Source organism: Accipiter gentilis, chromosome 31, assembly GCF_929443795.1.
Source record: "Accipiter gentilis chromosome 31, bAccGen1.1, whole genome shotgun sequence".
In the NCBI taxonomy this organism is placed as follows: Eukaryota; Metazoa; Chordata; class Aves; order Accipitriformes; family Accipitridae; genus Astur; species Astur gentilis.
Genome location: NC_064910.1, coordinates 6632211 through 6659935, shown reverse-complemented (window position 1 = coordinate 6659935; position 27725 = coordinate 6632211). Strand labels below are relative to the sequence as shown.

Sequence of the window (27725 nt, the reverse complement as noted above, 5' to 3'; positions counted from 1 at the left end):
ACAGGGCTCTTGTATTTTCCAGGATCAGCCTGGTCAGGGTTTGCCGTGAGCCCCGAGGGCAGCCTGAGGGAAGACCGGTGTCCGCACGGCGCCGAAGTCGACTCGCCACCACAGCCCGAAAGGGAACCAAACCCAGGTGTGGCGGCTGAGGGAAGCGGGCTGATGCCAGAGAAAAGAGGGCTAGCGCAAACTTCGGGGAGATGCCCTAAAGGAATCCACACAAGAGGCCGCCATGACGGCCACCTCGCCGGCGCCAGGTGCTCGCACGCCCTCAGCCCACCCTGCAGCAGCCGCCCGGGTCCCCACCCGCCACCAGCGGGCGGTGCAGGCGGTGGGGCGGGCCGGGGGCGGACATTGGGAGGGCTGAGGCGCCGGCCGCGGCCGGGGCGAGGCGGGGCTTGCTGCCCGCCCGCCCGCCCGTTCTGTGGCGCCGGCCGAGGCGGTCGGCTGAGGCGCGGGGAGCGGACGGAGGTGAGTGCGCGGGGGCAGCCGCCTCGCTCCCTCCCGGGGCTCGGCTTCCAGCCCTCGGCGGCCTGACGGGGAGGGCAGCGGGGGGTCCGGCTGTGGGGGGGAGGCCGGCTGGGCTTTTCCGTGGCCGCGTTGTCTCTCCCGCGGCTCCGGTTTAGGCAGCGTGAGGAGCGGGCGGTGGCGGCGTCCCCCGGCCGGTCAGGGTGTCCGCGGGGATCAGCTGCTGGGCAGGTAGAGTGCGGTGCTGATGGTTTCTAAAAAAAAAAAAAAAAAAGCCCCAAAAAATCGATCCCCCCAACTGGGTTTCTGCTCATTTCTGGCGTGTTTTGAGGGCGTTTGTTTTGATGCGCGGTGTGTTTGAACAGTCCCGCTACCTCTGCGTGTGGGTGCTGGCTTCCCGGCTTTTATGGCACCAAATACCTTCCTTGGAAGTAATTTTTATTTATTTTGCATTTGTGTCTGTTGCGTATCGCGCTGTACAAACCCAGGTAGGAAGTACGATATAAAAATGAAGACACTAGGAGTGCTGAACGCTGCCACGTTTTTTAAAGTACTTGTAACAGGAAGCAGGACAAAACTTGGCGTAAATCTCCTTGACCCTACAGAAACTACTTATTGCATAACCGGCATCAAACAGGGGCTCTTTTTTAACTGTTTGTACGATGACAAGGGCAAGGCTTTGGGTGAAAGAGATGCCTGCAGAAGTATCGGTATCAAACCTAGCGAGGAGCTGCTCTGACAGACCTGTACTTGGCAGCAGGCTGGGGAGCCACTGCTTGGTAGGAGTGAGCTATCCATTATTCCAAAAAATCCATTATCCTACTGAGCTGAATCAAGGTTCTGGTTTGTTTCCAACAGCAGCTCTTAAGTTTTCAGAGTTTTCATCAGGGACTCGAGCAAAACGCTGGATGTGTGGTGTTTTTCTTCTTCATAAATTCGGCAGCTGTGCACTTGTTTGACTTGGACCATTTGTATGTGCTTGGATTCTCAAAAAATGGGCTGGGGCTACTAAATGAACACTTTTCATATAGATTGTGAAATTGGAGTGCTGTAAAAGCTGAGAAATTGGCATAAAACTCCTGCACAAAAATTGTTTTATAACTCAGAATCCTTAATTCAGATACTTTAAATTAATCCTTAAATGAGAAATACCCATTATTTTTTTTTTGTAAACAATATTACTGATCCCCAACCCCCCCGAGTAATACATTAATTTTTTAATACTTTGCATCACTGTATTTTTGATACATACAGTTTTATCTGCATGAGCCCATTTGGTCCTTTGAAATGCCTCTTAACTGTACTTTGAAAATGTTAGTGGAAAAGTAATAACTAACTTTGGATTAAATAAGAAATATTCCGCATTAAACTCCACATTACTTTATACTGACAGGTATCAGGAGTTGAAATGACATAGAAAAGTCTTCAAAACGCTGACTGCAAGATGAGCTCCTTCCACTTGATGCTGAAAGGAGGTACTGTTTTCAAATGATTTGAATACTGGTAAGATCACTCCTTTCAAGGCAGTTCCGTTGCTCTCATTGCCTCCAGTTTGAGGTGAGGTGGAAGTGTGTGGGTAGGTAGCTCTTTACTGTACGTGAATAAACTGGTGGTGCCCAGTTATGTAGAGCTACAGATATCCATCTTTTTTTTGGTGTGGTTTTTTTTTTGTTTTTGTTTTTTTTTTATTCCTCCTGTGCTTTAGTGAAAGTTGAGGCAGTACCTGTAACAAACACTTTGTTCAGATTTAGACCGGTTAATACTTTTGTCTCAAAGTTCAACTGGAATTTATCGTTTAACTATTGTAGGCTTCTTTGTGAATATTCATCTTTGATTTCTGAGACTTCATTTTGATGTAGCTTGAACAGAATGTCTTATATAATGGGTTTTCCTTAAACGTATGACTATTCTGTAGTCCTGCAACTTGCAGGATTGTCTGGAAAGGAGGCATTTAAGGACTAAAGTTTGTGGTCATCACTTCAGTGTCAGAATACCACAGTGCATAGCCCGATCCTCTTCTAGAGGGTGCTTGTGCATCGTTGTGCGTGACTCAGTGTTCATGCATGCCCCTGTAAAATGATCAGCTGCATTTTGTTTATATACTGAGCATGTTAGTCAGGAAAGTTGGGACCTCAGGAAAGTGGTAGTCTGGAAACAAGGTATAGTCTGTTAGAAATTTTATCTTGCTTTGCTGTCATGGTTTAACACCAGTAGGCAATTTAACAGCTTACTCCTGTTGACAGCACAACAAGGAACAAGGTGTGAGTTGTATGAATCCTGGTGGGTTGAATCTTGTCTTGGTTGTTCTTTGGAGCAAGTGGTCATATGTGGGTTTGGTTCTCCCCCTCCCCCATTTCAATTAAACTGTATTAAAGCTTTACTTTAAAAGTTAATGCAGTTCTTTCATATAGGTATGCCACTAAATTGGGGCACTTCACACCTCTGCTATTATGTTGTTTGCAGAGATGTTAATGAGTTGCCTTTGAATCTTCTGTATGGCTGAAAGGCTAAGGATCTGTTGGTCCCTTGCTGTAATGAGTCCCCATAGACAGTGATCAATACTGAAAGCCGCTTAAATTAACAGTGACAACCTGCTGATACACAACTGAGGGGCTTAGATGCTTTCTATGCTACTGTCTTGAGCGTTTTTTCATTGTGTTGGCCTTTGCAAGGATCTGTCATGTCCAGGTATTTATAAATTATTTACAAGTAAAATCTTTTAAAGATTGGAGACAGAAAATTTGGAAAACAAAGATGCATTTATGTGTTTTGCCCAGCTTCCTGCAGGACAAGTTTGCTAATTCCGCTGCATGCAGACTTAGGGACCCAATATGTCTCTAAACTTGTTCTTAAGGCAGTTGAAGTTGGCAGTGTGCCTAAGGCAAGTAAAAGGGCAAGTTCGGTGAAGATGGACATCCTGCAAAGAACAAAATGTCAGTATCTTTAATTAGGTCCACATGTTTTCTATTTCTGTTTTCAAGATGGTAATTTTAGAAATTTGAAGGAGCAGTAGTAAGTTGTATTTTGACTATGGGAAGATAAATATTAGGAAAGTAACTTGGAAATGAAACCTTTTCTGTTTTGGTAGCTTGAACCACAAACATGATGGGTTGGTGGTGTGGGATTTTGTTTGTTTGTTGTTGGTTTGTGGTTTTTTGGGTTTTTTTTCCTTAAAAGACTTCCCGTACATTTTTCCTTTGAGCCCAGCAAGCTTTGAGCTGAAACAGTTTACCAAACTAAGTTTGTAGGCGGTGTCATCAGTGAAATTGCTATTCTCTCTACGTAAGTGAGATTTTTGAGCTTCTGTGGTTGTATCACAGGGGCATTTCATATTGCTGAGACTGGCATAGAAGGCACTACAAGGCTAAAGTTAGGTATGTGAACAAACATCTGCTTTTTAAACAAAGTTTGCTGTTTCACATTTGTGGATTTTGGATGGAGTTTCTCTGTGTATTCTGCTTAAGAAAAAGTGTAAAAACCTTGTGTGATTGCTTGAAACCATACTGACCAGAATAGAAATGCTCCATATACTGTGAGGTGTTGCAACTACAAAAGCTGGAAGCTTCTTGCCTTCTTTCCAGAGTTTTTAAGCTTTACCACTGCAATATTTGAAAGGGAGGTATGTGTGAATTTTGAAATAAAAAGTTGAGCTTTAGCATACAATATTAGAAAGACATCCACCCTTGGTCCTGGAGACCAGTAATGGGTGCAAAATATAAAGCTTCACCTGTTGGTTGGATTGCTTAGTTATTCTTATCTTGCCCTAAATTTAAGTATTCTTTGTTTGGTTTTAGTAGTTAAATCTGTCTTACAAAGTGGCTACTTATGTCTGGTTTTTTTGCTTGCTTGACAGCTGTGTAATGTTTTCTTGGTTTTGACAGAAACTTCCTTTTCCAAAGGTCTTTGCTAGACTTCTTGGTCAATCTTTACTACAAGTTTTGTTGTTGCTCTTTTGTTTTAAGTCATCTCTCTAGTGTAGGCAGAGAGATTCTCTTGCTTTTACGTTTAGGATGTCTGTAGAAAATTTGGTTTTGTATGTGTATGCTGCTGTCCAAATGATGTGTTCTGTAAAATCTTTTTTTCCCCTTCTCCACTCTTTACAGGTAAACTGAAACTCCAAGGATGATGATCAGCTCATTGGCAAGTTACAGGAAAACCACATACAAGGCAACTAAATAAAGACTATGGTATGAGCGCTTTGTCAGATAAACTGTCCAAAAGTAGTACATACTTGGAGGCTGTTGTATTAAAGTGTTGAACTCTGCTCTGTGTGTCCATCTGCTACCCCAACACTTCTGCGTATTAAATGTTTCAAAAGAAGGAGCTGGTGTGGCTTATTTGTCACTAAAGTGAACTACATTGCATATAAAAGTAAGTCAAGGCCATGTGCGTTTTTCAGGGAATACCATCTCTTCTTCCAGCCATTTCTAGCTGGGTAGAAGGCAAATATTAACTAGGACCTGTGCAATGAATGTTTGGCAATGGGGCTGCTATGTGGGAAACCACATTGCTTTAGAGTGAGAGGCAGCAGCATGCAAAATAGTCAGGAACTGAGGAAAGGCAAGACAGCTAAATGCAGACCTTAACCTACAAGGAGCTGTCAGAAGGGAAAGGGGTTAAGCGTTTGCCAGCTGGCTAATGGTAGAAGGCTTGGCAAGGGCTCTGATGACATCTTGTCATGAAAAAGCAGGCACATCTGAGAGGGGAGCAGGACTTGGTTAAGATTTAGAGGTTTCATGGAAGCCACTTGCGGGCCACGAGGGCAGTGGGTGTCTGTTCAGTCATGTCTTTGTTGGAGAAAGCTGCAAAGAAGACCTGAGGTGTGAAGTGAAACTACAATTTTTGAACACTTTGTTTTGTGTCTGACCACAGCAATTCATATTAGCTGCGGTTTCCACACACGTTTGATTTTTTCGATGCCAATTTAAGTGCCAGATCACACTGGAGTTACAGCATGCTTGTCCTCCTGTGAAGAACTACAAGTTCATCTGCTCTTAAAAGCAGTGCTGCCTCAACTGTACAAGAACAGTTCAAAGAATGAAACCTCATACATCTCTATCATTGTGTGTCTCAAACATGTGGAAAGAGGAGTAGCTTAAATCAAGCTTGGTTTCTAAATTAAACGGTATAGCTTAAATCACTGTATGCTAGCATAACTTGTCTGTGCTAGAAGGTTGGGGTTTTTTTTTGGGGGGGGGCTTCACTATGCTGGCGAAAGAAAATCACACTTTATGTGAGAGTTATTCCAGTAGATACTTGGAAAAATTCCAGTAGAAAGCTGAAAACCGAGCAGCCTTCTGTGGAGGCCAACAGTTGCTGTAGCTGAAATCTTCAAAGGCTGGGGCTAAATTACCAAACCCATTTTTTCCCTCCCCAAGGTGACTAATACTTGTCCTGATTTTTTTTTAAGGAGTAATGCAGGGTGCAGAGGACAGTGTAGCTTGAACACTCTTATCACGCTAATGGAAAAAAATTCTTCTTTGCAGCAAAAGATGACATCTACATTTTTGCTGCTTGGTCATCTCATTCTACTGATACCTCTGTTCAGTGCTGGTAAGTTAAATATGTTGTTGAAATCGCCATTTTAAAAAAGAAAACCTTCAAGAGAGGAGTTGTGTGTATTTAGTAGAAAAGAGTTACTGAGAACAAATAGTGGATTTGGTATTTGGTTTTGCTTCACTGTATTGAAGGCATGCTGAATCCCTCCTCTTGGATTGAAGTTGCACTGGGAATGGAATGGACAAATGGACATAAATATTTTTAAACCTAGCCACATAAATTGACAGTACTGAGGCTTTGATTAGCCTCTCCCTAATTCCGATGAAGAAAGTCCAAGGAGATTGGCTTCATTGACTTAAAGTTAGCTGTTGAACACCTTCTTTAAGAGACATGCTGTAGCTCTGGTCCTGAAAGCAGTAGGGCTCGGTTTCCTTTACAATTAATTAGTAATATTTTTAATGGTAGATCTAATTTTTAAGTAAAGTTTAGGACTACATAAATTAATGATGCTTGTCTTGCTGCTCTTGGCATAAGGAGTCCAATACTAATGTCTCTTAATTTGTTTAAGCTCCATAGGGAAAGCTTTAAATTAGGTGATAGGAAGGTGGTGGGACTGGAAAGATTACTGAAGACTTTTTATTTTGAAATTGAATACATTATCTTTGTATTTATACAGTCATTCAGCAAGATTTGTAAAATCAGTTCCGTCAGATGTTTTGCAGTTTCATAGGAATTCAGTGTTGCACATGTATGCAAAAGTTTGGAAGCTTTTAAAATCTGCTTTGTAGCCAAATGGCCTGCTCTGTTTGTGCTAAACTGGTATTCTCCAAGTAGCTTTTGCTTGCAGATTTGGGTTCTTGGTGACTTTTTGCAGTATCTGCCCTTCTTTCTCTGGGTGTGTTTTTTTTTGGGATGTTCAAAAAACAGCTTGCTAGGCTGTATGATTGTGTCTTGTCAACTTGTTACACAGCCATAATTATAAAAATGCTGTTTATGCTTGCCTTTTATGTGATGTTCAGAATAATGTTCATAATTTAAAGGGCCTTCTGGATAAAGATGACCGAAATTGCAAATGTAGTAAGGAAATAATACATGATAGTCAAGACTTCTTAACCTAAATACTGTGCCTCTCCAAATTTCCTTTGTATTATGGCATGTTGGTTCACGGACTTCTTTGATGTGTTGAGGTCTCGATCTCATTCTATACTGGCTTTTGTTTCAGGTCAAAAAACATCTTACCCCCCCTCCCCCCCCCCTTTTTTTTTTCCTAATTTGTTTTTGGCCCCATAGTCATAATGGCCAGAGTACTGTGAGGAGCTCTGCGCTGCTACTGTTTGCACTATGCTTTTCATAGATAGTATCCACATTAAGAATCTAGTAATTCTGCAAAAGTATTAACAAGCTCAGATAACAAGGACACGACAGGCGAGTTGTGAAGCTTGTGTTGCCTGGTGGATCCCGTGTATCATCTTATACCCTGGTTTGTACTGAGGCTATTAGACTTGTATGTGCTTGTTGCTGACTACCTTAATAGAGGGAAATTGTGGCTTAAGCTTTGTAAAATGGGTAGTTTAGATCCTCAGCCAGAAGGTGCTAAACAAACAAAAAATGGTAGCCTTGAGATGTTTTAATGGTAAATTGTTACAGAAAGTTTATTTTCTAATTCTGTGTACTTGGAATGGATATTAATACTTCTAAAACATGAAAGCATACAGATTAAGTGTTGATTTTTTTTTCTTTTTTTTTAATAGAAGAATGCGTTATATGTGATTACTTTGTACTTGTTGGAGAGCCTACAGCTATTAGTTGCCCAATAATTACATTGCCAGTACTTCACTCTGATTACAATCTGACGTGGTATAAAAATGGTACTGCTACACCAGTAACCACAGAGAGAGACGCCAGGATTCATCAGCGAGAGGGCTTGCTTTGGTTTATTCCTGCAATGCTGGAAGATTCTGGACCTTATGAATGTCATGTGAGGTAAGGAAGGCAGGAGAGAGACGACTTGGTTGCTAATGCTTAAAAGTGTGGTAATATATTTGTGGAACTTGAACGTACAGAATTTTTTGTTTTAGGTAGAGAGCTTAGATCAGTTAAAAGCACTGTTTTGACCATGCTTTTTGTTTCTGTGTGCTGCCTTTTCTTCTTTTCTTCCACACATGCAGCATTGCAAAAGTGGTTCATACAGAAGACTCTTTATCTTAAAGCATGATAATATTAACAATGGTCTGTGTGGGTTGTTCGTTTGTTTGTTTTGGATGAATTGTAAGGTCACAGGGAAAGGTCTTAACTGCTTCAGCTTGTCTTGTGTTCAAATTGCTATTTGATACTGACAGAAGAACATTTTAGTTTCTTCATTGGACATGGTTAAATGGAAGAAGGATCTAAGAGAAGCAAACTCTACGTGTTATGCAGTATCACCACGCGCAGACTTTCTGGAGACCTGAGCAATTTTTTGGGAATCCTTTTAGGAATTTACAAATTAAAAGGCAGAAAACCATTCTTCTGTTTTATTTGAAAACATGGCCAGATGTTACTGGTCAAAAATGAGAATGCATGTGAAGAGCAAAGCAATGTGCTAGACAGCTTTAGAGACAAGTAATGTGTCCCCAGTACTGCTCAAAAGATCTGAGTGCACAGAGAAGAAGCAAAAAGGAATAGATTCTTTTCACTTCTTTGGTACTTTAAAGTTCTTGCCATATTTACAGCTCAGACTAGTGCACTGGTCTACAGCACTTCAGGTGGTCCAATCCGATTTATAATGGCTGAAATTCACTATGTGCTGAACAGGAAGTTAATTTGGGGAAGGCACACAGAAACTGTTCTTTTCCTCATGGCCTTGCGACAGCACACTGAGAACAGCCAATGCAGGCTTTTCGGGTGACCCAGAATTTTAGTAGTGTGTAGTTATGTGTACTGGCACGCATACAGCACACCAGTTATGCTGAAGGGGTTTGGGTTGTGAATGTAGTAACAGTGATCAGCAAAAACTTCCAGGGTAGGCACAGGTCGCAGGCCAGAGTTGATAATGAAGCTCAAATTGGAAGTCAGAAGCAATGTAATCCTTTCAAAGCTACCCAGTTAAATAATTTATTTTACTCTTTCCTGCTATGTTTCTAGTTACTCTAGCTATGAGATGTGTTCCCATGGGCACCTCATATCCCTGGCTTGCATAATGTCAACAGGACAAAAAAATTGCTAAAGCTGTGTTAACTGTAGGCTACATTTTGTGCATCAGTCACTTAAACCTTAATTACAGAGCTTGTCAAGGTATAGTGTATAGAAGTTGAAGCCAGGACTATCAAAACATGCAGCTCACTCTCCTGGAAACTTCTCCCTTAGCATAATATTGAGAAGTGAAGAGTTGAGCAATGAATAGAGAGTATTCCTTTGCTTCTGGCATAGGCTTCTGGTTTCTAGTGCCATCTCTTCTCTGCAGAGCTACAGGTTCTTGTGAGCTCTTGGTGTGAAGTGGTTTCACATTGGTACTGCACCTTGATGTATATGTTATTCAAAAGCTCTGTCTCTCTTCTGCTAAGAGTTACAGCCTGTTTTTCTTGATACGTCCCTCCAAGGAACGCTGAGATGAACCTGTCTTTTCCTGTTCATTTGGCACCGAGGGTGTTCCAGGGCAGATATGTTTTGGGTTACCCTGCACTACTGTGTGTTGGCAAATGTAGCGCTGGAAATGGCAAAGCTGGGTTGGTGCCACGGGCTCCGTAGAGTGTCAGCTCTGAGAAGTTCTGGTATCCCCACCGGTGCTTCCAGAGCAGACCCCACTTCTGCTCACAACACAGAATCAGAGCTTATTCCCATCTCTCAGTCTGGAACAGGGGGTTGAGGAGCTGAGGGTGGTGTTTGGGAGCTGGGGGGCTGGAGCAGGGGTGTTAAAAGGAAGCCTGGTGGAGATGCTGAAGTCCCTTCCCATAAGCTCCCTGACTTGCTGGAAACAAACAACCTTATTGTTAATGCCCTGACTTGTCTGCTGTTCTAATTACAGGAGCCTTAACCATTCTAACAAAAAAACTATAAATTTAACAGTTTTTAAGAATGATAATGGTCTGTGTTTTAATGGAAAAATGAAGTTTGAACAAAAAGTGACGAGCACAAATACTGGCAAGATTATATGTCCTGATCTAGAACATTTTAAAGATGAAGACAATAATCAGCCTGAAGTACACTGGTATAAGGTATTGTGCATGTGTATTTCAGTTATACAAGATAAGAAATATTCTGTTTAAAATGTGTTATGAAGTAACTGTGAAAAGCAGCTTTTGGAAAGAAAGGTTTCTTTTCTCTACAGTTTAATGCATCTATCTCGCCACACTATCAGGAAGGCGTAGGGAGGTATGGGAGGCATTTAAAAAAAAGATTCTCCATTTTTGGATAGCAAGATTTTTCATAGTCAAAAACATGTGTTTTAGTTCGCTGATTTGTGAAAATCTAGTTTATCCTTTGATTATTTTAGGTAGATAAGTTTAAAAACGTGTATGTTTCCTTAAATACAAGGCTCTGCATAATTATTTCAGTTTTTCAGATTAGGCTTGTCCTATCTCATGATCATGGTGTGGTATTCTTGTGCCTCTTGCTCTGATTCTGCCAAAATACTCTGTAGACTATGTAAGCTTAGAGACATGTATTTTGTCCCCGTTAAGGTAAAACGTAAAGTAGTTCCAACTCTTAATTCTGATGCAAGTACCTACATGGGCCTGTACGTGTAAAATAATCTTGGTGCTGCACCTATACATCATCTTTTGAGATGAAGTGATTCTAAACTGCTTATAAGTCAGGGGAGAGAAGGAAGTTTGTCACTCTGCTTGCATTGCCACAGAAACAGTAATACACCCAACAGCACAAGGCACTGCTACACAGCTCTCATTCATCTCAGTGAAGTAGGAGTGCAGGCATGTATTCTCATAAACTCTGCTACATGCGTAATGACTCCTATTACACCTGAGATAGGTAACTGTCAAGCTATTAAATGAAGGCAGTGAACTAGAACACAGCATTTGAAAACTTAAAGGATTGGCTGTAGTGATTTTTGAAAAGTGCAAATGCAGCAGGATGTCATCAGGCTTCATGTTAGAGCGTAGTGATGCTTGGATAAGAACCCACATCATGACTTCCAAAAAAATCAGTATTTGGCAAGTATTTTAATGATCAGTAGAGTTCAGTAACTTATTTAATTATGAGATTATTAGTTCCCTTAAATCACAGGTACTTTTGATATGTTTAGGAGTGTAAGCCTGGATTTCTTGAAGACAAGCGACTTCTTTTGGCAGAGGGTGAAAATGCTGTCTTGATTTACAACGTAAGTGTAGAAGACAGAGGAAACTACACGTGCCGTATGGTATACACATATATGGGAAAACAATATAATGTTTCACGAACTATGAGTCTAGAGGTTAAAGGTGAGTGCACTGAGGTTATTCTCTTCTCTTTTTGGCTCTGCTGTAAATATTTGTATGTAGGCATAAGCTATTTGGCGTGTTACTTTTCAACTCTGTGAAATGAGAATTGCATATCTTTTAGTTATTTTTTTTCTGAATGTAAAATTAAAATACAATAATGCATGTTGCTACCCTTGAGCATTGCTTCTGAGGAAGAATTGTTATGGGGAAATGAGAAATGTGGGGTTAGGAATGAGAATTAGAAGGAAGCAGTGGTTACTGGGGTAGGGTGGGTTGTTTTTTCTAAAACAAATGATGCACCATTAAATTAAATAGATTTTTTTAAAACAGAGGATTTTTTTTGCCGAGACCATCACAGCAAAACACCTGCTTGTGGCCCTGTTGGTGACCTTGCTTATGAAGTTCACTAGAATCTCAATTGATGGGAAAATAGATGTGACAATCTGTATAAATACAGCCAGTCCTTTCCAGAGGAATACTTACTGTTGGCACTTGGTTATGCTTTTCTGCACACAGGACTCATAACTGCATGTCTCACTCTCCCAGTACTGTATTTATTGCTGTGATCATTATGATTGCGTGTTTGTAGGCAGCATTGTTGATGACCTGACCAGTACCATGGTAATAGTCCTATCAGAAAAGTTGGCTGGGGGTAGAGTGTCCATCTTTTTAGACTAAATCAAAATTCTGACTTTAGATAGGTGACAAAAGAATAGTTAGCAGCGAGTCTATACATCGTGAAGAATGATACAATTCCAGCCCCATTTAAGTGTGTGCTTGTTTACTCTTTTACTTAAATAGATAGTCACCTGATCTAGGAGGTCATTGATAGAATCCCTCCTTCTCTTCCTTATCCATCTCTCTGACAAAGTTAATTGCAATTTTGGGTTTGTTTTTGGTTTCTGGTTTTGTATTACTTTTATATCAGCTGCCAGTAAATGTGAGTTGTGGGTTGTTTGTTGTGTTTTTTTTAAGTCTTTTTAAGGTAAGCTAAAGCCTTTTGTTAACTTGGAAGCTAAAGTAGAGTAATTTGGGTAGAGTACAGCAGATCTTATGAGTTACTTTCCATTGTAAATTTGAAACTGGTAGTAAGTGTGGCACTACAATAGCAACAAACAATAAAACCAAACCATTGTAAAACTATCGGTTGAAGTAAGCTGTGGAACTCTTCTTGCCTTTAAGATTTTATTTTTCTCTTTCCTTCTTTTAGAAGGACCACTGCAGGTGAGACCAGAGTTTATTTATCCAAAGAACAATACAATTGAAGTAGAACTTGGTAAGTAGTGACTATTGAAGAAGTCATTAACATTGAGTAAAACAAATAAGCTCCTGGTCTTTCTGAAATAACATGTGAATAGTTCCATTGACTTCAGCAAGACTGGGAGATAGGCATGTGGATTGAGGATATCTCGAAGACAGATGATAGAACATGATTCCTGCAAGTAATTTGCAGGGGGAATAATTGTGTGCCTAAGATTGGAGTCTCTTGACCAGCAGTGTCGGGTGGGATGCATTTATTTTCTTTTTTATTATTGCCATCTGTCCTTTGTACCACTTCTCAGTGTCTGTGTCTTGACATATCCTCAGTATCTGTGGAAATATAGTTACATATATATATCTTTCCATATATGTAACTTGTTAGGATAATTACCAGTTGACCAGTTCAGTAGTTTTTCTTCCTCCTGTATGTGTACTGTCTCCCTTCCCTCTCCACAACCTGGATTTTGTTCCTTGTTCTAGCATATTAAAAGGTTTCAGATACTGATCTTTTTTGAAACAGGGAGCTGCTACTCAATGGATATCCCAGGTATTGTTTATCTTAGAAATTTCTTAAATAAGAGATTCTGGATATAAGGAATAACATCTTCCCAGTGAGGACAGCCAGGCAGTGCAGCAGGCTGCCCAGAGAAGTTGTGCAGTCTCCATCCCTGGAGGTTTTGGAACCTGACTGGATAAAGTTCTAAGCAGCCTAGTGTGACCTCAGAGCTGGTCCTGCTTTGAGCAAGAAATTGGACTAGAGACCTCCCAAAGTCCCTTCCAACTTCAGTTATTCTGTGATTCTATGGGCCACGTATATCGTAAGCAAACCTATACATGTTTAGATTGCACCTTATATTGCATAGAGTTTGGTTCTATTGATGTAGTTCAGAAGAATGAGTTTTGGAGCTGCTTGAACTGTGATTTTTTTTTTTTTCTTTCTTTCTCATTTTGCACCAAGAGGAACAGTTTCAAACAAAGTATTTGATTAAAGAGGGCATTAACTGATTTTGGAGAAGTGTGACTGGCTCTTTACTAGAATTTCCTAGTACAGGATCTAAACTGTCTTGTAATCTTTTGAGGAAGGTTTATTACCAATTAGGTCATTAGAGAAGCTCTGAGGAAAGGTTGTGTTGGGGCTCTGGCACCATACAGGAGCTGAGGCCAGAGAGTTGTGGATTATTCTTATGTACATCACACTGGTGGTAGTCCCAAACAACACAGCTACTGTTGCTGCTTTTTCTGACATTGAGCTTGTAAATACTGTGTAAATCAGATGTTCTCTTCTGACATTGAGGCTTCATGCTTCTTTTCACATCATGTGAAACATTTTGTCTGGCCCAAATTCTAACTTTGAGTATATGATATTGAACTGAATTGAACAGCACTGAAATACTGGTGGGTTTTGTTTGTTTGGGGTTGGTTGTTGTTGCAGTTGTTCTGGGTTTTTGGTGGGTGGGGTTTTTTCTTTTCTTTTTGACCTCAATAGCTTGTGAAAGATACCTCATTCTGAAGTTGCCAGGTTCTGGTGAGGATCAGTAGGTTTTGACCAGAATAATGAATGAGCTTTAACAGAAATTACGTTCCTCCAAAGTCCGGAAGGCTTTGTTTTAAACAGTGGGAATATTCAGGACCTGATACGAACAGTATTATTTTATAGACTTACAGTCCTGCAGTCTTCAGATGGTTATTTAGTTCTGTTCGAATTACTCTGAAATGGCTCAGCAGCCTCTTCTTTTCTGGTAATTTCATCTTCTCTGGCTTCATTACAATTACATGCCTGAAAATCTTTATTTGTGCTCTTCCACTAATAAGGAAATCTGTTCACCAGGTCTTAGGTTGAAACAGGGAGGCTTTCCACAGTCATTTTTTTTACCTCATGCAACTCTAATCTTTATGTGTGAAAACTGCCCTTTTCCTTTGAAATTGTAACTGTGGAAGAAATGTAGTAGTATTACGGTGGGGCTTCCTTGTACTGCATCCCACCCATAAAAATATCATGTGAATCTCATCCCCAGTTCTGACTGGTAATTAGTTATGACTTCCCATTTAATTAAGAAAAATTCTTACCAATGCAACCTCTCCTCAGAAGGAGTCTGATCTGTATAGTCCCTTAAAAGGCTCTTTAATTTACTGAAGACATCCTTTAGGATTTTCTTAGTCCTTGATAATACTTACTGAGAAAATGGATAATTGAGCGATTAGTCCAGCGGCTACCAGTGACAGCCTTTACTAAGATATGTTATGGGACAACTTGTTTAAACTCCTTATTTTAGAATAGCATTTGGTCCATATTTGTTATGGCTTGGACACTACCTTAATTAAAAGTTGCTGATGTATTATTGGATGCATTAGACCAGCTAAGATGAACAAACCTTGATTGCCTTACAAACCTTAGGAAAGCAGGGACATGTGAGACTAAAAGGAGACACAAAGCCTTCACCCACAAGGTGGGTTTATTGTGGCTACTGAACAACTACAAACAATTCCCTATTACAGGGGGACCCTTTAAAGGAAGTTGGTGAAGTTGTTTGGTTTAAAAAGGTACTGCCATTCAAAAGTAGTATTCTCTGGTACCTTTAATGGGATGCTGGGGAGGGGGAGGAATCTTTGCTCCTATTAAGTCCCTGGCTGTGTGGCAGAACCTGGAAACACCTGTATGGTTTTTCAGTGAGAAATGGCAGGAGAAGGTAGTGCAGAAACTTAACAGTACATTCATGAATGTATGGAAATGGAGGGCATGGAACACTTGAGGGGTTTTCTTCCATTCAAAGATCTGTGCAGTGCACTAAACCACATCTTTAGAAAAATTCATTATTGTGTGGAAAGACATGAGAGAAGAGATTGGGGAGCATCTGTGATGTCTGTGTGAACTCTTGTTCAAGTAACTGCTTTCCATGTGAGCTAAAGGTTTATTCCATACTTTTGATAGAGACTATCCCTTGGTGGAAGCATCTAGATCTGATGTGGTTCTAGGAAACGAAACACTGAGATCTTTACATAGGTGAACTGAGAGCCCACCTTCTCCTATCAAATCATAACTTCCGTGGGTAAGATACAGAAGGAAAGGACTCCAAGAAAGCTGCTTACCTTCCTGTAAATGGAGCTCTCTGAGGTACATTGGCGATAAATATATTCTGCAACTTGGCCTGCTTTCTTAATACTGAGGCATTCTGTAAGATCTGGACTCTTGGTGGCAAAGGAGCTGAGTGACAGGTGAGCTTGCTCTGGGAGCAGAGTATTCAGAAACCATCCCAGTGGACAGTGTTGGCCAAAAGACTCTTATCTGGAGTAAAGATATGTGTGGTCACTAAGCATGGGGTTCAGCTCCATGGTGTAGTTGTCTACACACAGGTATCTGCATATGAGCTAGGGCCCTTAATTCATGCTTTTATCAACGGGGGCTCAATTCAGTTGCCTATACATAGACATCTGGTGCTGTTTTGGGTGGTCTGGCTACTCTAGCAGTGCAGGTTTCTTAAGGATCTGGAGTCCTATCTGCCAGTTGCATATCTTGGATGCTGGGGAGCATCTCGGATGTCACCATACTGTGTATGTGCAACTGATTCGAGCCCTGGAGATCTTTCAGTGGAGTCTAGAGAGCCATTCAGTTGGTAAGGTCCACGTGTCTACTTTAAAGTGGGCGGACTTCAGCAGAACTGAACTCTCTTACTAGCTTAGACATGTAGTTTACATGTAGATATGAACATTTAGACACCTACATTTAGGGTAGAATTTATATCCAGATCGGAGACACCCAAGTGTGAATTATCCAAGTTTTAAGGACTCTGCTTTCCACAAGGTAAGTGGGTTTTTTGATATCCCTCCTTTTCCCAGCTGTTCCCCAATCACTTGATCCTGCTTCTGTTACAAGATCTTCAATTGCCGTATTTAAATGTTTTTTGTAGGCTCTCATGTAGTTATGGAATGTAATATATCAAGTGGCATAAATGGCTTGATTCCATTCTGGCAAGTTAATGATGAGGATGTTGATAGCTTTGATAGCACCTACAGGGAACAGTTTTATGAGTAAGTATCCTTATACATTGAATCGTAAGTGCATTTGTAGGTGAAGTAATCTGCAGTAATTTGCAGTGAATTCATGATAAAGTTGACTACTAGTCAAATGTCAGTAGTCATTAGAAGTCTGCATCAAGTACGTTATATTCTTATTGCTTGGTTTTAAAAAAAATACATCAGTATTTATAATAAAATGTTTATCTGATACAAATGTAATGAAGCAATCATACGTAGGTTTTTATAATGCTGTTGTGAAACATATAATTTTGTAAGACTTATTTCTTAGGCAATCCTTTTGCTAATAGTTTAAAGCCTGCCCTCTATCATTAATATGGGAAGGATAGATGGTTCCAAAACAAAAAATCACCCACTTATTTTTATTTGTGAATTTGGTCCTTTTTTAAGTACAGACACAGCTGCTGATCCTCAAGAACACAAAGCAGAAGGTCTTGTTGCAGGACAGTTAGGGGTTTTTTTTATGTTCAGGAAAACTAAATGCAAATTAAGCTGATAAAACCATCAATTATTTTGAGAGATCAGGGCCTTTGCTACTCAGTGACTGGTCTATGCTGTAGCACAGTGTGGATGTACTGTTTGCTTTCTCATTGTACCAATCACTGCTGTTAAATATAACCCTTAAAATGTAGTGCAAAGAAGAAAGAGGAAAAAAAATCTCAGCCGATCAGTTCACACTCATGCAGAAGCATTGCTGTCTCCACCAAGCGCCATCATCAGTGCAAAATATGGCTAGAGAGTTAGGTTGCAGACTACTTCTAAAATGATCTTTTTGATTCATCTGTGTCTGGCCTCCAGAAGGAGTCTTAGTTCTACTTTGTCCCCAAGTTCCTTTAGGGGGAATTATTACTTTCATTATAGAACTGTATACTTGGCTGTTTGCCTATAAATATTAGGGCCCCAGCTTATGGTCTCTAAGGCACAACTAAGTCTATTATTCTTTAGGGCGTGAAGTTTCTCAGCTTCACCAGTTAAGACATATGTAGCTCTGTGTAGCTATGTTTGAAGTTATAATAACTGCATTTTCTTCTGAAACCAACTTGCTGCTGCTGTTAAACACATTGTCCTGAAAAGCATTTAATATATTTAACTCAAAGCAATTCTTTGTTAAGATTTTTGGCTTGCTTGGAAGCGATCTCCATTTCTAATCACTACCCTGCCTAATAATTTTCCCATGCCAGAGATGGAGATGTGCAAAATACATCCTGTGCAAGTTCTAATTAGGATTAATAGTTCAAAGCAAGTTTTCCAGTATCATAGAAATGAATCTAATTGCAATAATAATGTTTTATTTCAAAAAAATAGTAGCAATTTCTCAGCAATTAAGTTTGTGGAGCATTTGCTAGTAGCAAAGCATGCTGTAGGCATGGCCAATATCATGGACTTTAGGGCTTATGCCTGGGAGGTAACTCTTTCCTTTGGTGGGAGGAAAGTTAAAACTGACTTGAACAAATCTGAACATGTTGCAAAATGGTGAGGTTTGTATTGGCATCCCATGACAGAAGTTGCTGGCAATTATTTATGCAATAGAAACTGGTTCTTCAGGTTGTTCTGCAAAATGAATTTTCTTCCCTGAGTACATAAGGTGACGTCACTTTGGTATATATAGAGTAGGACACCAGTTTGTAGGTACCTTCCTACTGCAGCCCCTCCCACCTGATACTTGTAAATCTACCTTAGAGCAGGATGGTATTTATCAGGATAGCATATTATATCTCCAAGCTGCTTGTGGCAGTAGATACCAGACATAAAGGCAGTATCACCGCTTTTGTTGTCATTTGATACCAGGGTCACCCAGATTTTGTGAATTTTGTTCATCGTTGTTTTCCAAGTTGGTTGGCACCAGTGACTGTGGACAGTGTGGGCTCGGGGAGTCTGTTAGTATGCTTAGGAAGGTCTCTGCTTCATCATCAGTATAAAGAATCCTGGAAGATTATTTTTCTCTTGACAGTTTTATTACCAGTTATTACTGGTTTGAATAGTCTTTCATTCACAGAATCATTTAGGTTGGAAGGGACCTCTTGAGATTGTCTAGTCCAAACCTTCTGCTCAAGCAGGGTCAGGTAGAACAGGTTGTTCAGGGTTGTGTCCTGTTGGGTTTTGAATATCTCCACAGGTGGAGACTTAACAACTTCTCTGGGCAACCTGTTCCAGTGTTTGACCACCCTGACAGTAAAAAAGTGTTCAGATGGGATTTCAGATGGGAAAGCGTTTCTGTTTGTGCTCATTGCCTCTTGTCCTGTCAGTAGTCACTACTGAAAGGAACCTGGCTCCCTCTTCTCCATTCCCTCTCGTCAGGTATTTACATACATTGATAAGATCCACACCCCACCCCCTGCCCCTGAGCCTTCTCTTCTCCAGGCTGAACAGTCCCTGCTCTCTTGTATGGCAGCTGCCCCAGTAAATCCATACATCTCTTGTACTGGGGAGCCCAGAACTGGCCTCACTACTCCAGGTGTGACCTCACCAGTGCTGAGTAGAGGGGAAGGATCATCTCCCTCAACCTGCTGGCAGCGCTCTTAATGCGGTCTGGGATGCCTGAGGACTGGTTATTCCTCCTCAGGTGGAGGATTTGCATTTTGCTTTGAACTTCATGAGGTTTCTGTCAGCCCATTTCCCCAGCCTGTCAAGGTTCCTTTGGATGGCAGCATGACCAGCATGGTTTGGCAGCATGGTTTGGCAGCCATCCCTCTGAGTTTTGTATGATCTGCAAAACTGCTAATGGTGGCCTCTGTCCCACCCAGCAAAAAAAACCCCAACAACCCAATGTGTATGGAAAATGCCAAGTCACCTCTGGTCATGAAGCTGTTTGTTACAGGCGTGATATTTACTCTGCTTCACAGGCTTCTTACGTTTATAGAGATAATGTTCTTTTATTTGTGGATAGATGAATCTATCCCATATTAAGCACTGATACTTCAGTTTCTCTACAGATTTTTTCCTTTTTACCCTTTTTTAATGATAGAGAGGGGATGCCTCATGGACTTGCTGTATCTGGAACAAAATTCAACATTTCAGAAGTGAAAGTAAAGGATTATGCTCATAAATTTTTCTGCCACTTCATATATGGTTCTGAACAATTTACAGCCTACATCAAATTGGAACGGCCAGGTAAGAAATCTCATCTTGATAAAATGGAGATCAATGATGCTTACTTCTCAGTTAGTTTGACAATACCCTACTTAGAGCTAAAACTGTGTTGTGTACCGTTGTGCAAAGTGGGCAATGCAGCTCAATACCTTTGTGAAATTTTTGTCATATTCTTAGCAAAATTAAAGAAAATAGTATTTTTCATTTGCTTTGTCTTCTCTCATTCAGTGTCTTAGGAAACATTAATGAAAGACTCCAGTTTATTTGAAGCAAGTGTGGAATACTGTGCTTTATTTTACACGCTGGTACTTAAAGCAGCATGTGGATCAGAGGAGATTGTGTGTCTAAAAGAGCAGTGAAAATGACCAATTCCCTAAAAGAGCTGGGGGAAGACTTAACTAAGTGTGGAACTGACTGTCAAGAGGTCATGAATGTATATGTGGACCTGGTTGTCCTGTTCTTCAGTAACAAATAATGGGCTCAGATTGCCAGAGGAAAAAAAAATGTTTATTTATATAGTATGAGAAACTCTAATAGTGATGGTAGTGAAGGAATGAAATAGATTGCTTGGAAAGGTCCTGCACTTTCCATTGTTGACGCATGTGCTATGTTATCACCTTCTAGATAGGCTCATGCGTGCGGATTGGGAGCATCCCTTGTTGGAGACCCCAATCTTGTCCTCAGAGACAAGGATAAGTTTGACCTATTGCTGGCTAGTGTGAAATTTTCTTTTTAGTAGATGAACTTAAAGATAAAGTGAGCTTGAAAAACTCAAATGCAAGGCTGAAGAAATTAATTAATTTTATTTAAAACCAGATACACAGAAAAGCAGATCACGAGATATTATACATGCCATTTTTTTTAATTTAGCTGCAGAAGAGTCTCTGGTCTATTGAGCTTGTGTTGAGCTGGCTTTGTCAACTGTGACCCAATCCTTTGACAAATGTTATTCTCAAACTTACCTTTAACTGGCTGCATTGTAAACAAATAATTGACTGAAAGTGGATCTGAGCTCTAGCTTGTTACATAATTGTAAGCTATTCATAAAGATTGTCAGGGTAGGATTTAAACTTGGAAAGCCTTTAATATGGATGAACTAAAAAATGCAGTTTGTGGAGGGTGTGTGTTTGTTTTAAGACAACAACGCTAAGAACAACAAATTAGTGGTTTTGATGACAGATCTTTGAAGAGGCTAGAGACAATGGAAAGCTGGTTGGTCTGGGGAGAATAGCATGATCAGGAAATCACCTCCCCACCTCTGACTTTCTTGCTTTCTGACTGATAAAATTTTGTACAAGAATTCTCACTCTACTGCTGCACTGGGATATATGTCAGTATTTGGTGTTTCAGCTGAAAAGTAGCCTTGTTTGTCGCATTGCTGAAGTACCTTTTCTCTGAAAGAGAAAAGCAGGCTTGTCAAATAACAGTATTTGCAGAAAGCATACATGAAAAACTTTCAGTCGTATTCATTCCTCTCCCTCCATTTTTTTTTAAAAAATATTTTAATGGCTAAACAATTTTGAACATCTATTTCGTCCTTCTCTGGTTCTAGTGTATAACTGAGTTTTGTTTGTTTTCTCTCTTATTCCACTCTACTGCAGCTTGGAACATGCAGGGTTACTTAATTGGAGGTGGAGTTTCTTTGGTATTTTTAGTATTTTTTACTCTCTTTATCTACAAGATTTTCAAAATTGATATTGTACTTTGGTATCGGGACTCCTGCCATCGTTTCCTGTGTAAAAAAGGTACGTTTGTGTAACAGTGTCGTGTGTTGTAATGAGCCTCCACCTTCCCTTGCAAAGCAGTGAGTTAACCTCATGGAGTGTGATTGGTTTTCCTTGGGATTTTTGAAAGGATAATATGTTTTTAGGATGTTTAGAATTAGTTCAGGTAACAAAAGCATCTACAGGGGAAAAATCGGCAGCTTTCCAGCAATTCAGTACTATCACTCCTTTCCCTGAAGACCCATTTCAGGGGTTTGAATGCTGTTCTGACAGCAGTTGTTCAGATTTGTTTTAATTACTGTTCTTACAGAAAGCAGTAATACAGTGGAATTGTTGGGTGGGTTTTATTTTCTATAGACAAACCAGGACAAATTTCACTTAGTTTTGTTTTCTATTTGAAGGCACTTCTCTGATTATTTTACTTTCTATAAATTCCTGGCATTCAGAAAAATGTAGATAGGAGTGCTGTCTATGAGAGTATGCTGAAGCATGGGTCATTTCCAGACATCTGAGAGCAGGTACATGGCTAGAGAACCAGAAAATATCTTCTAGAGGTATTGAGGTTCTCTTAGATTTATTTGAAGTGTTTTAAACTTGGTCTTTCTGAAAAGTTTGTTCTGAAATATCTAATACAATTCAGACCTTGAAATTTGCCAAATACTTTGTCTTTGTTTCCATATCTAAGTTGTTGCTGTGTTTTGAAATGCCAGGTTACAAAAAGGACCTATGAATTATATGGCAGCTGGAATTTTAATTATTCAGTTGTACTACTGGAACTGCTATTTTCCAGATAATTCAGTGATAACATTTTTTTATTTAGAATTCAAAAAAGAATATTCAAACCTACTTAATTTTGCAGGTTTCTTTTGCCTGTTCTGATCCAGCATACTGAATTCTAGAAGGCCCAATTCTACTAATATTTCAGGCTTAGTATAATTATATATGCTTAGATGATAGCAGGTTTAGGACCTAAAACAATTATTCAGATGGGGGAAAAAACAGTTTAGAGATTTTTTTGTTTGTTTACTTGCTTGCTTGCTTTTGTGTCTTTAGAATCCATTTTTATATTACTCCTATTGCTCACTATTCAGTTTCAGATGGGAAGATCTATGATGCTTACATTCTGTATCCAAAGAACAGAGCGAGCTGCTTGTATTCATCAGATATTTTTGCTCTGAAGATACTGCCAGAGGTCTTAGAAAGACAGTGTGGATATAACCTCTTCATATTTGGGAGGGATGATTTACCAGGAGAAGGTAAGCTATCTGAAGACAAATTACACTCAAGTTTTCTCATTAGCAGCTGCAAATGCAACTCAGAAACAGGCAATCAATCAGCTGTGATTCTAAATGTCTCCCACCATTGAATGAGCAATGGTTTTCTTATTCTCTCTGGAGAATGAGAAATACAACACTGGGTGCTCTAATGCAGTCTGTTTATCTCAGCCTTTCCCTTGTCATTATTTAGCTCTTCCAGGTTTTTTCAATGTCTGGCTAGCCTAGACATCTGGAGATGGAAGGATGCTGAGGGAAAGAGGAGTTGAAATTGTGGTTGTGAATGATGACTAATGGCAGGAAACATGGAAGAATAGGTCTTGTGAGTGGTGTCAAAAGAGCCCATTGCTTTGAGGTGCCATTTGACAGGACAACCTCTCTACTGTTTCATTTTTGTTTGCTCTAAGAATTGCTGTCAAACCAGCGGGATGCAATAAAGGGTATAATGGATGCTTAGACAGTGCAGGTGGAAAAAAAAAACAACCAAAAAACAACCAAGCAACACTAAGTTATCGGGAAAGATCAGCTGTATCAAAGACTACTTGTCCCTAGTGAAAGTTCTTACAAAGCCTTACCTTCCTTGCAAGGCTTTAAAATCCTTGTGGAGGTTTCCTTTGTTAGCATATGTACATCAATTTTACATTTCCAGCATCTGACACTGAAAATTGCAAAGTCTGTCTCACTGATTGCTTATGCGAGGTGAAATGATGAAAGTCTTTTGAATCATTCCTGGTCTTTTGACTTTAAAAAGATAATAGGGAGACTGAATAAATTGGCAGAATAGGCCTTAAATAGAAGGTTTTGTTTTAAAAAAATTGGGTATTAACAAACCTACATGAGGTGGTTCATGGATCCCTTTTTTACACCTGATGGGTTTTGTAGTGGTTTGAGAAGGAAGGTTTCCCTGAGAAGTAGAATCTAAAGTGCTGCTTTATTTTGCCAGCTCAAAAAAAATGCAATAGTCTGTTCTCAGGGTTAACCCATATGGTTTTTTGTGTGGTATTTACCATGTTTTGCTTTTAGAATTTAGTATTAATTGTCTGGAATGCCATTGAAGGGAGGATTCTTTGTGTTCTCTTCCACTTACATGTAACAAAAACCAGTTAAGCGTATCAGAACAAGCTCTTTAAGGAAAAAGGTCATAGTTTTATCTAGGCCTGTGGTTTTGGAACTTGGTTTTTTTGTTTGTTTTTTTTTGAAATTGCACCCATGATGGTAATAAAATGACATTAGTGAGATAAGTAGTAGGTAGTTGGTAGTTCTTCTCTGTTTATGCAAAACAAGAATATAGACATGCAGTCTGATGGGGTAAAATTGTGTTGCATTGACCAGATCTCTACTTGTTGGTCAGCCCAGTGTAACTGCTTGCACGCTCTTTATCCTATCCCTATTTATGAGGTAAAGTGTGTTGGCTCAAATACCAAACAGTGAATGAACCATCTGCAACATGTTGGTAACAAAAAATAGAAACATACAAGCCTTAATTTTGCACAACCTTTTTCTCTACAGCTGTGGCCAGCATTGCTGATGAAAAAATACGTCAAAGTAGGAGAGTGATAATTGTTTTAATACCAGAACCCTCCTGTTACAGTATCCTAGAAGATGTGTCTGAAAAGCAGCTAGCCATGTATAATGCTCTTATCCAAGATGGCATTAAAGTAATACTCATTGAACTTGAAAAAATACAAGATTATGCAACCATGCCAGAATCCATCAAATACATTAAGCAAAAGCACGGGGCTATCCGATGGAAAGGGGACTTCTCGGAAAGGTCTCTCTCAGCAAGTACCAGATTCTGGAAGAAAGTGCGCTACCGCATGCCATCCAGACAAAGTGGATCTTCCTCAGGATTGCATTTGTTACCAAAAGACTTTAATTCTCCCTAAATAACAAAAGATGACACTTAATGACTAATTCAGTTCACATAGTTGGTGATCAACTGATTGAAGGTTACATGTATCTGTTTTGTGCAGACAATCTTATCCAAATTTTCTGGATTGAAGGTACTACGACCTCATCTACAGATGTGAATCATTTTTTCTTCTGAGCAGACCAACAGAACTCCTTGAAATGTTGGCAGTAGCACAGTGGTGACATGGAAACCATGTAGGAAGTACATGAGGCCTTTTCCAAGAATTGCACTGCGACTTGGTGGAATTCTTTTGATATTAAAAATGGAAGGGGAAAAAAATATCAAAGAACCAGAATACTTGTTTTTTTGCAATAAAAGGTTGAATATGAAGGGAACTATATTAATTATAATTGTGATACTATGTAATGGGCATGGTTGATGCCAGTAAATGTTTTTGCTTCATTTTTTTAATGATATGACAGAAAACTTTTGTTACAAGTTCGTTATTTGCCCTGTTCAGTTTGTTGAAAGATAAATCACTATGTTACTGCATCAGTGTGTTATCGTCCAAGAGAAAAGGTAAGAGGCAATCCCAGCCCCCCAAAAGTGCTGTTGAACCTGACAAAGCATAAATAACTCCTCCCTGATCTTTTTTACGTTTTAAAGAACTGTACCAATTTTAGTCGTTTGTCCCATGCAGACATCGTAGAAGTACCATTGTAATCCTGTGCTGAGTCAAAAAATTAATCTCAAGAGAATTTTTTTTTTCCCCCCAGTTAAGTAGCTTAGTATATTTGTTCCTATTTTACCCAAGTGGAACAATTAGCTAATGGCACAGGCGCTCTCATGGGGATTACAGGATGATGGCTTCATCTGCCATAACTTAAAGATCAGATCAAGGGACTTCAGGGCACGCACTTCTTGTGGGTTGCTGTTGCTGAAGGAGAGCTGGTCTTCCCTCCTGTTCCCAGCCAGGGTGCATTTGTCAGCTTTGAAAGCTGAAGCTGGCTGAACAGACTAATGTGGCAGAAATAGTTCTTTTCCTTAGGATAGTTTTCTTCCAGATTAATGAGTTTATGTGGTTCCCAAAGGGTTCAGAACGCAATGGGAGAAGAAGAGAGGGTGTGGGACCATGTTTTTTGGCTCCAGATGTGTTTAGAAAATAGAGCTAAAATAGCATTGTTGCCCAGTACTCCTTAAAGTGAGACAGAGAGATGCCCTCTGTTACCCCCTGCAGCTGCTTGCTTTTCTCATTTCCCCCTGCCCTGATGATCTAAGGAATCTGAGGTGACTGTGTATTGAATTTGGCTGGGTCTGGATGAATTGGGGCTAGAGTCACAGCTTCCAAACAGCTGTTTGGGAAAGAAAGTCGTTAAAACTTACTGTGCATGTTGAATCCTTTCTCTTTCCTTTTTTTGTTTTTTTTTGTTTGTTGTTTTTTTTTTTTTAAACAATATTATGTATGCCACAATTGTTAACTCTGAAGTTATCTTTGACTTGTGTGTAGACAGTGATGTAGTTTGTAATGATCAATTCTTTTTTCAGGGGAGGGAATTGATTTGATTTTTAAAAAACTGTCAAAACTGTTTAATGCCATGTTTGTAGCTATGAATTTTATAGGAGCAGGAGACGTGAGAGCCGAATTGCCTGTGCTTTTCAGTCTGTCCTTGACAGTTAACTTTTTAAGTTATGAGAACTAGTTGTATGTGGAAGCTTCAGGATTTGACGTTGCCTTTAACTGCTGCTTGCAACTCTGAATTCCTGTGTGTGCCCTATCAGCTTCTCTTTTGCAGCACCTTTTGCTCTCTTCCCATTCAAACTCCAGCCTATCTTTTCCCATGCAGCTCCCTTGTCTTGGAACAAGCAACTTACTATTGTGTCAAACTCCATCACTTTCCAAGCTGTCCTTTCAAGGCTGTTGCTAATACAATACAGTAGTGGGCAGAAACTTTCCCTTTGAGTTGGTCCTTTGAAAGCTCCACGTGTTCATCTGAAAAAACTCATGTTATGCATCTTTCAGAATTTGTCTGCTCATTTTGACACTGCAGTGTTGGCTTTTTCTTCTTTCATGGCTCATGCCTCCATCCTCAACCAAACAAAACTGATAGTGTGAGATACTATCCCATGGAAGAACTGCCCAGTGAACGTGGGATGGTGTGAACCTTGTGTTCTGCCTGATAAGTGTCAGAACCAGTGGAAATGGGTTCCTCTCCCACCTAAAGTGCTTTGGTTATCTTGGTGTATGCTGGAAACTTGAAACTCTGCTTCTGAGAGACAGTGCCTTCTGAGCTTTGCGAGTTGAGTGTGTGTTTGGCCAGAATGGAATAAGAATCTCTTCATTTCAGGATAGGAGGGGAGAAAAGTGCATTTGAAGCATCAGACTATTTCAAACTGTCGTGGTACTGGAGTGTTTTATTGATTAATGTCATGTATGTATAGACCAATGCACATGCTTATATTCTGTTCTCCTGTGTTTTAGTCAAGACAAGTGTCAAGGGAGGATCAGTTCTGGTTATGAAGTGCCACATTCACTTAGCTGTTGCACACAGCCTGCTTTTAAATGTGGTGTGTGTTCAGCGACAGCCTGTTGTAGGGTAAAAGAGCCTTGAGATCCATCTGAAGTTACTGAGATTGATCTAAGCAAGGCTAATTGTTACCGTTCACATCAACAGAAGAATTTAGTAGGACAGAAGCTGTATGGTTTGGTCACAGAACTCTTCTGTAAGAAGATTCCTATTTCAAATGTGAAGACTAGACACTGGAAGTATGGTATTTGTACTCTGAGGACTAGGGTATAATACTGATTTTGTGCTTCCACCTTAACAGCTTGCAGTGTGCAGGCCAGCCAACAGAGTTCCAGTGACCTTGGGCCTCTTCAATTATTTTTGCTGACTGGAATAGATTGAATGAAAAACTACTACTTGTCATCCCTACCTTTAGGGACAAGAAAGTTATTTTACTGAGCCAAAACACTGTTTTTAAAAAAATATTTGTTCTTTTTGATGTATTTATACAAATGATGCGAAAGTTTTCATGTGTGTTATGTAAAGGCACTTTTAAGAAAGGTCCATTTTTTTAATTCAATAAAGGCACTACATATTTTTTTCTTACA

General features: G+C 39.9%; 1 protein-coding gene across 6 annotated transcripts; it reads left to right on the top strand.

Moving 5' to 3' along the window:
- The first annotated feature begins 422 nt into the window (after nt 1–422).
- On the top strand, nt 423–27725 carry LOC126053030 (interleukin-1 receptor type 1-like). Of its 6 annotated transcripts, none has more exons than XM_049834564.1 (13): nt 423–471; nt 1862–1943; nt 4572–4655; nt 5955–6021; nt 7719–7950; nt 9971–10160; nt 11207–11381; nt 12592–12657; nt 16547–16667; nt 19639–19784; nt 21365–21508; nt 22579–22743; nt 24271–27725. In XM_049834564.1, exons 3-13 carry the CDS (start codon nt 4653–4655, stop codon nt 24645–24647), a joined length of 1686 nt encoding a protein of 561 aa, XP_049690521.1. In that variant the 5' UTR covers nt 423–471; nt 1862–1943; nt 4572–4652; the 3' UTR covers nt 24648–27725. The 6 variants fall into 6 exon arrangements, with proteins under 6 accessions (XP_049690521.1, XP_049690518.1, XP_049690522.1 ...); XM_049834561.1 differs by having other exon boundaries at nt 5879–6021; XM_049834565.1 differs by having other exon boundaries at nt 4572–4839.

Excerpts from the sequence above, each read along its gene's own strand:
- LOC126053030 (XM_049834561.1), top strand. The coding sequence starts at position 5,931 with ATGGAAAAAAATTCTTCTTTGCAGCAAAAGATGACATCTACATTTTTG. Across the intron at positions 19,785-21,364 it reads CATCAAATTGGAACGGCCAG|CTTGGAACATGCAGGGTTAC; the intron begins GTAAGAAATCTC and ends ACTCTACTGCAG. Across the intron at positions 21,509-22,578 it reads TCGTTTCCTGTGTAAAAAAG|TTTCAGATGGGAAGATCTAT; the intron begins GTACGTTTGTGT and ends CTCACTATTCAG.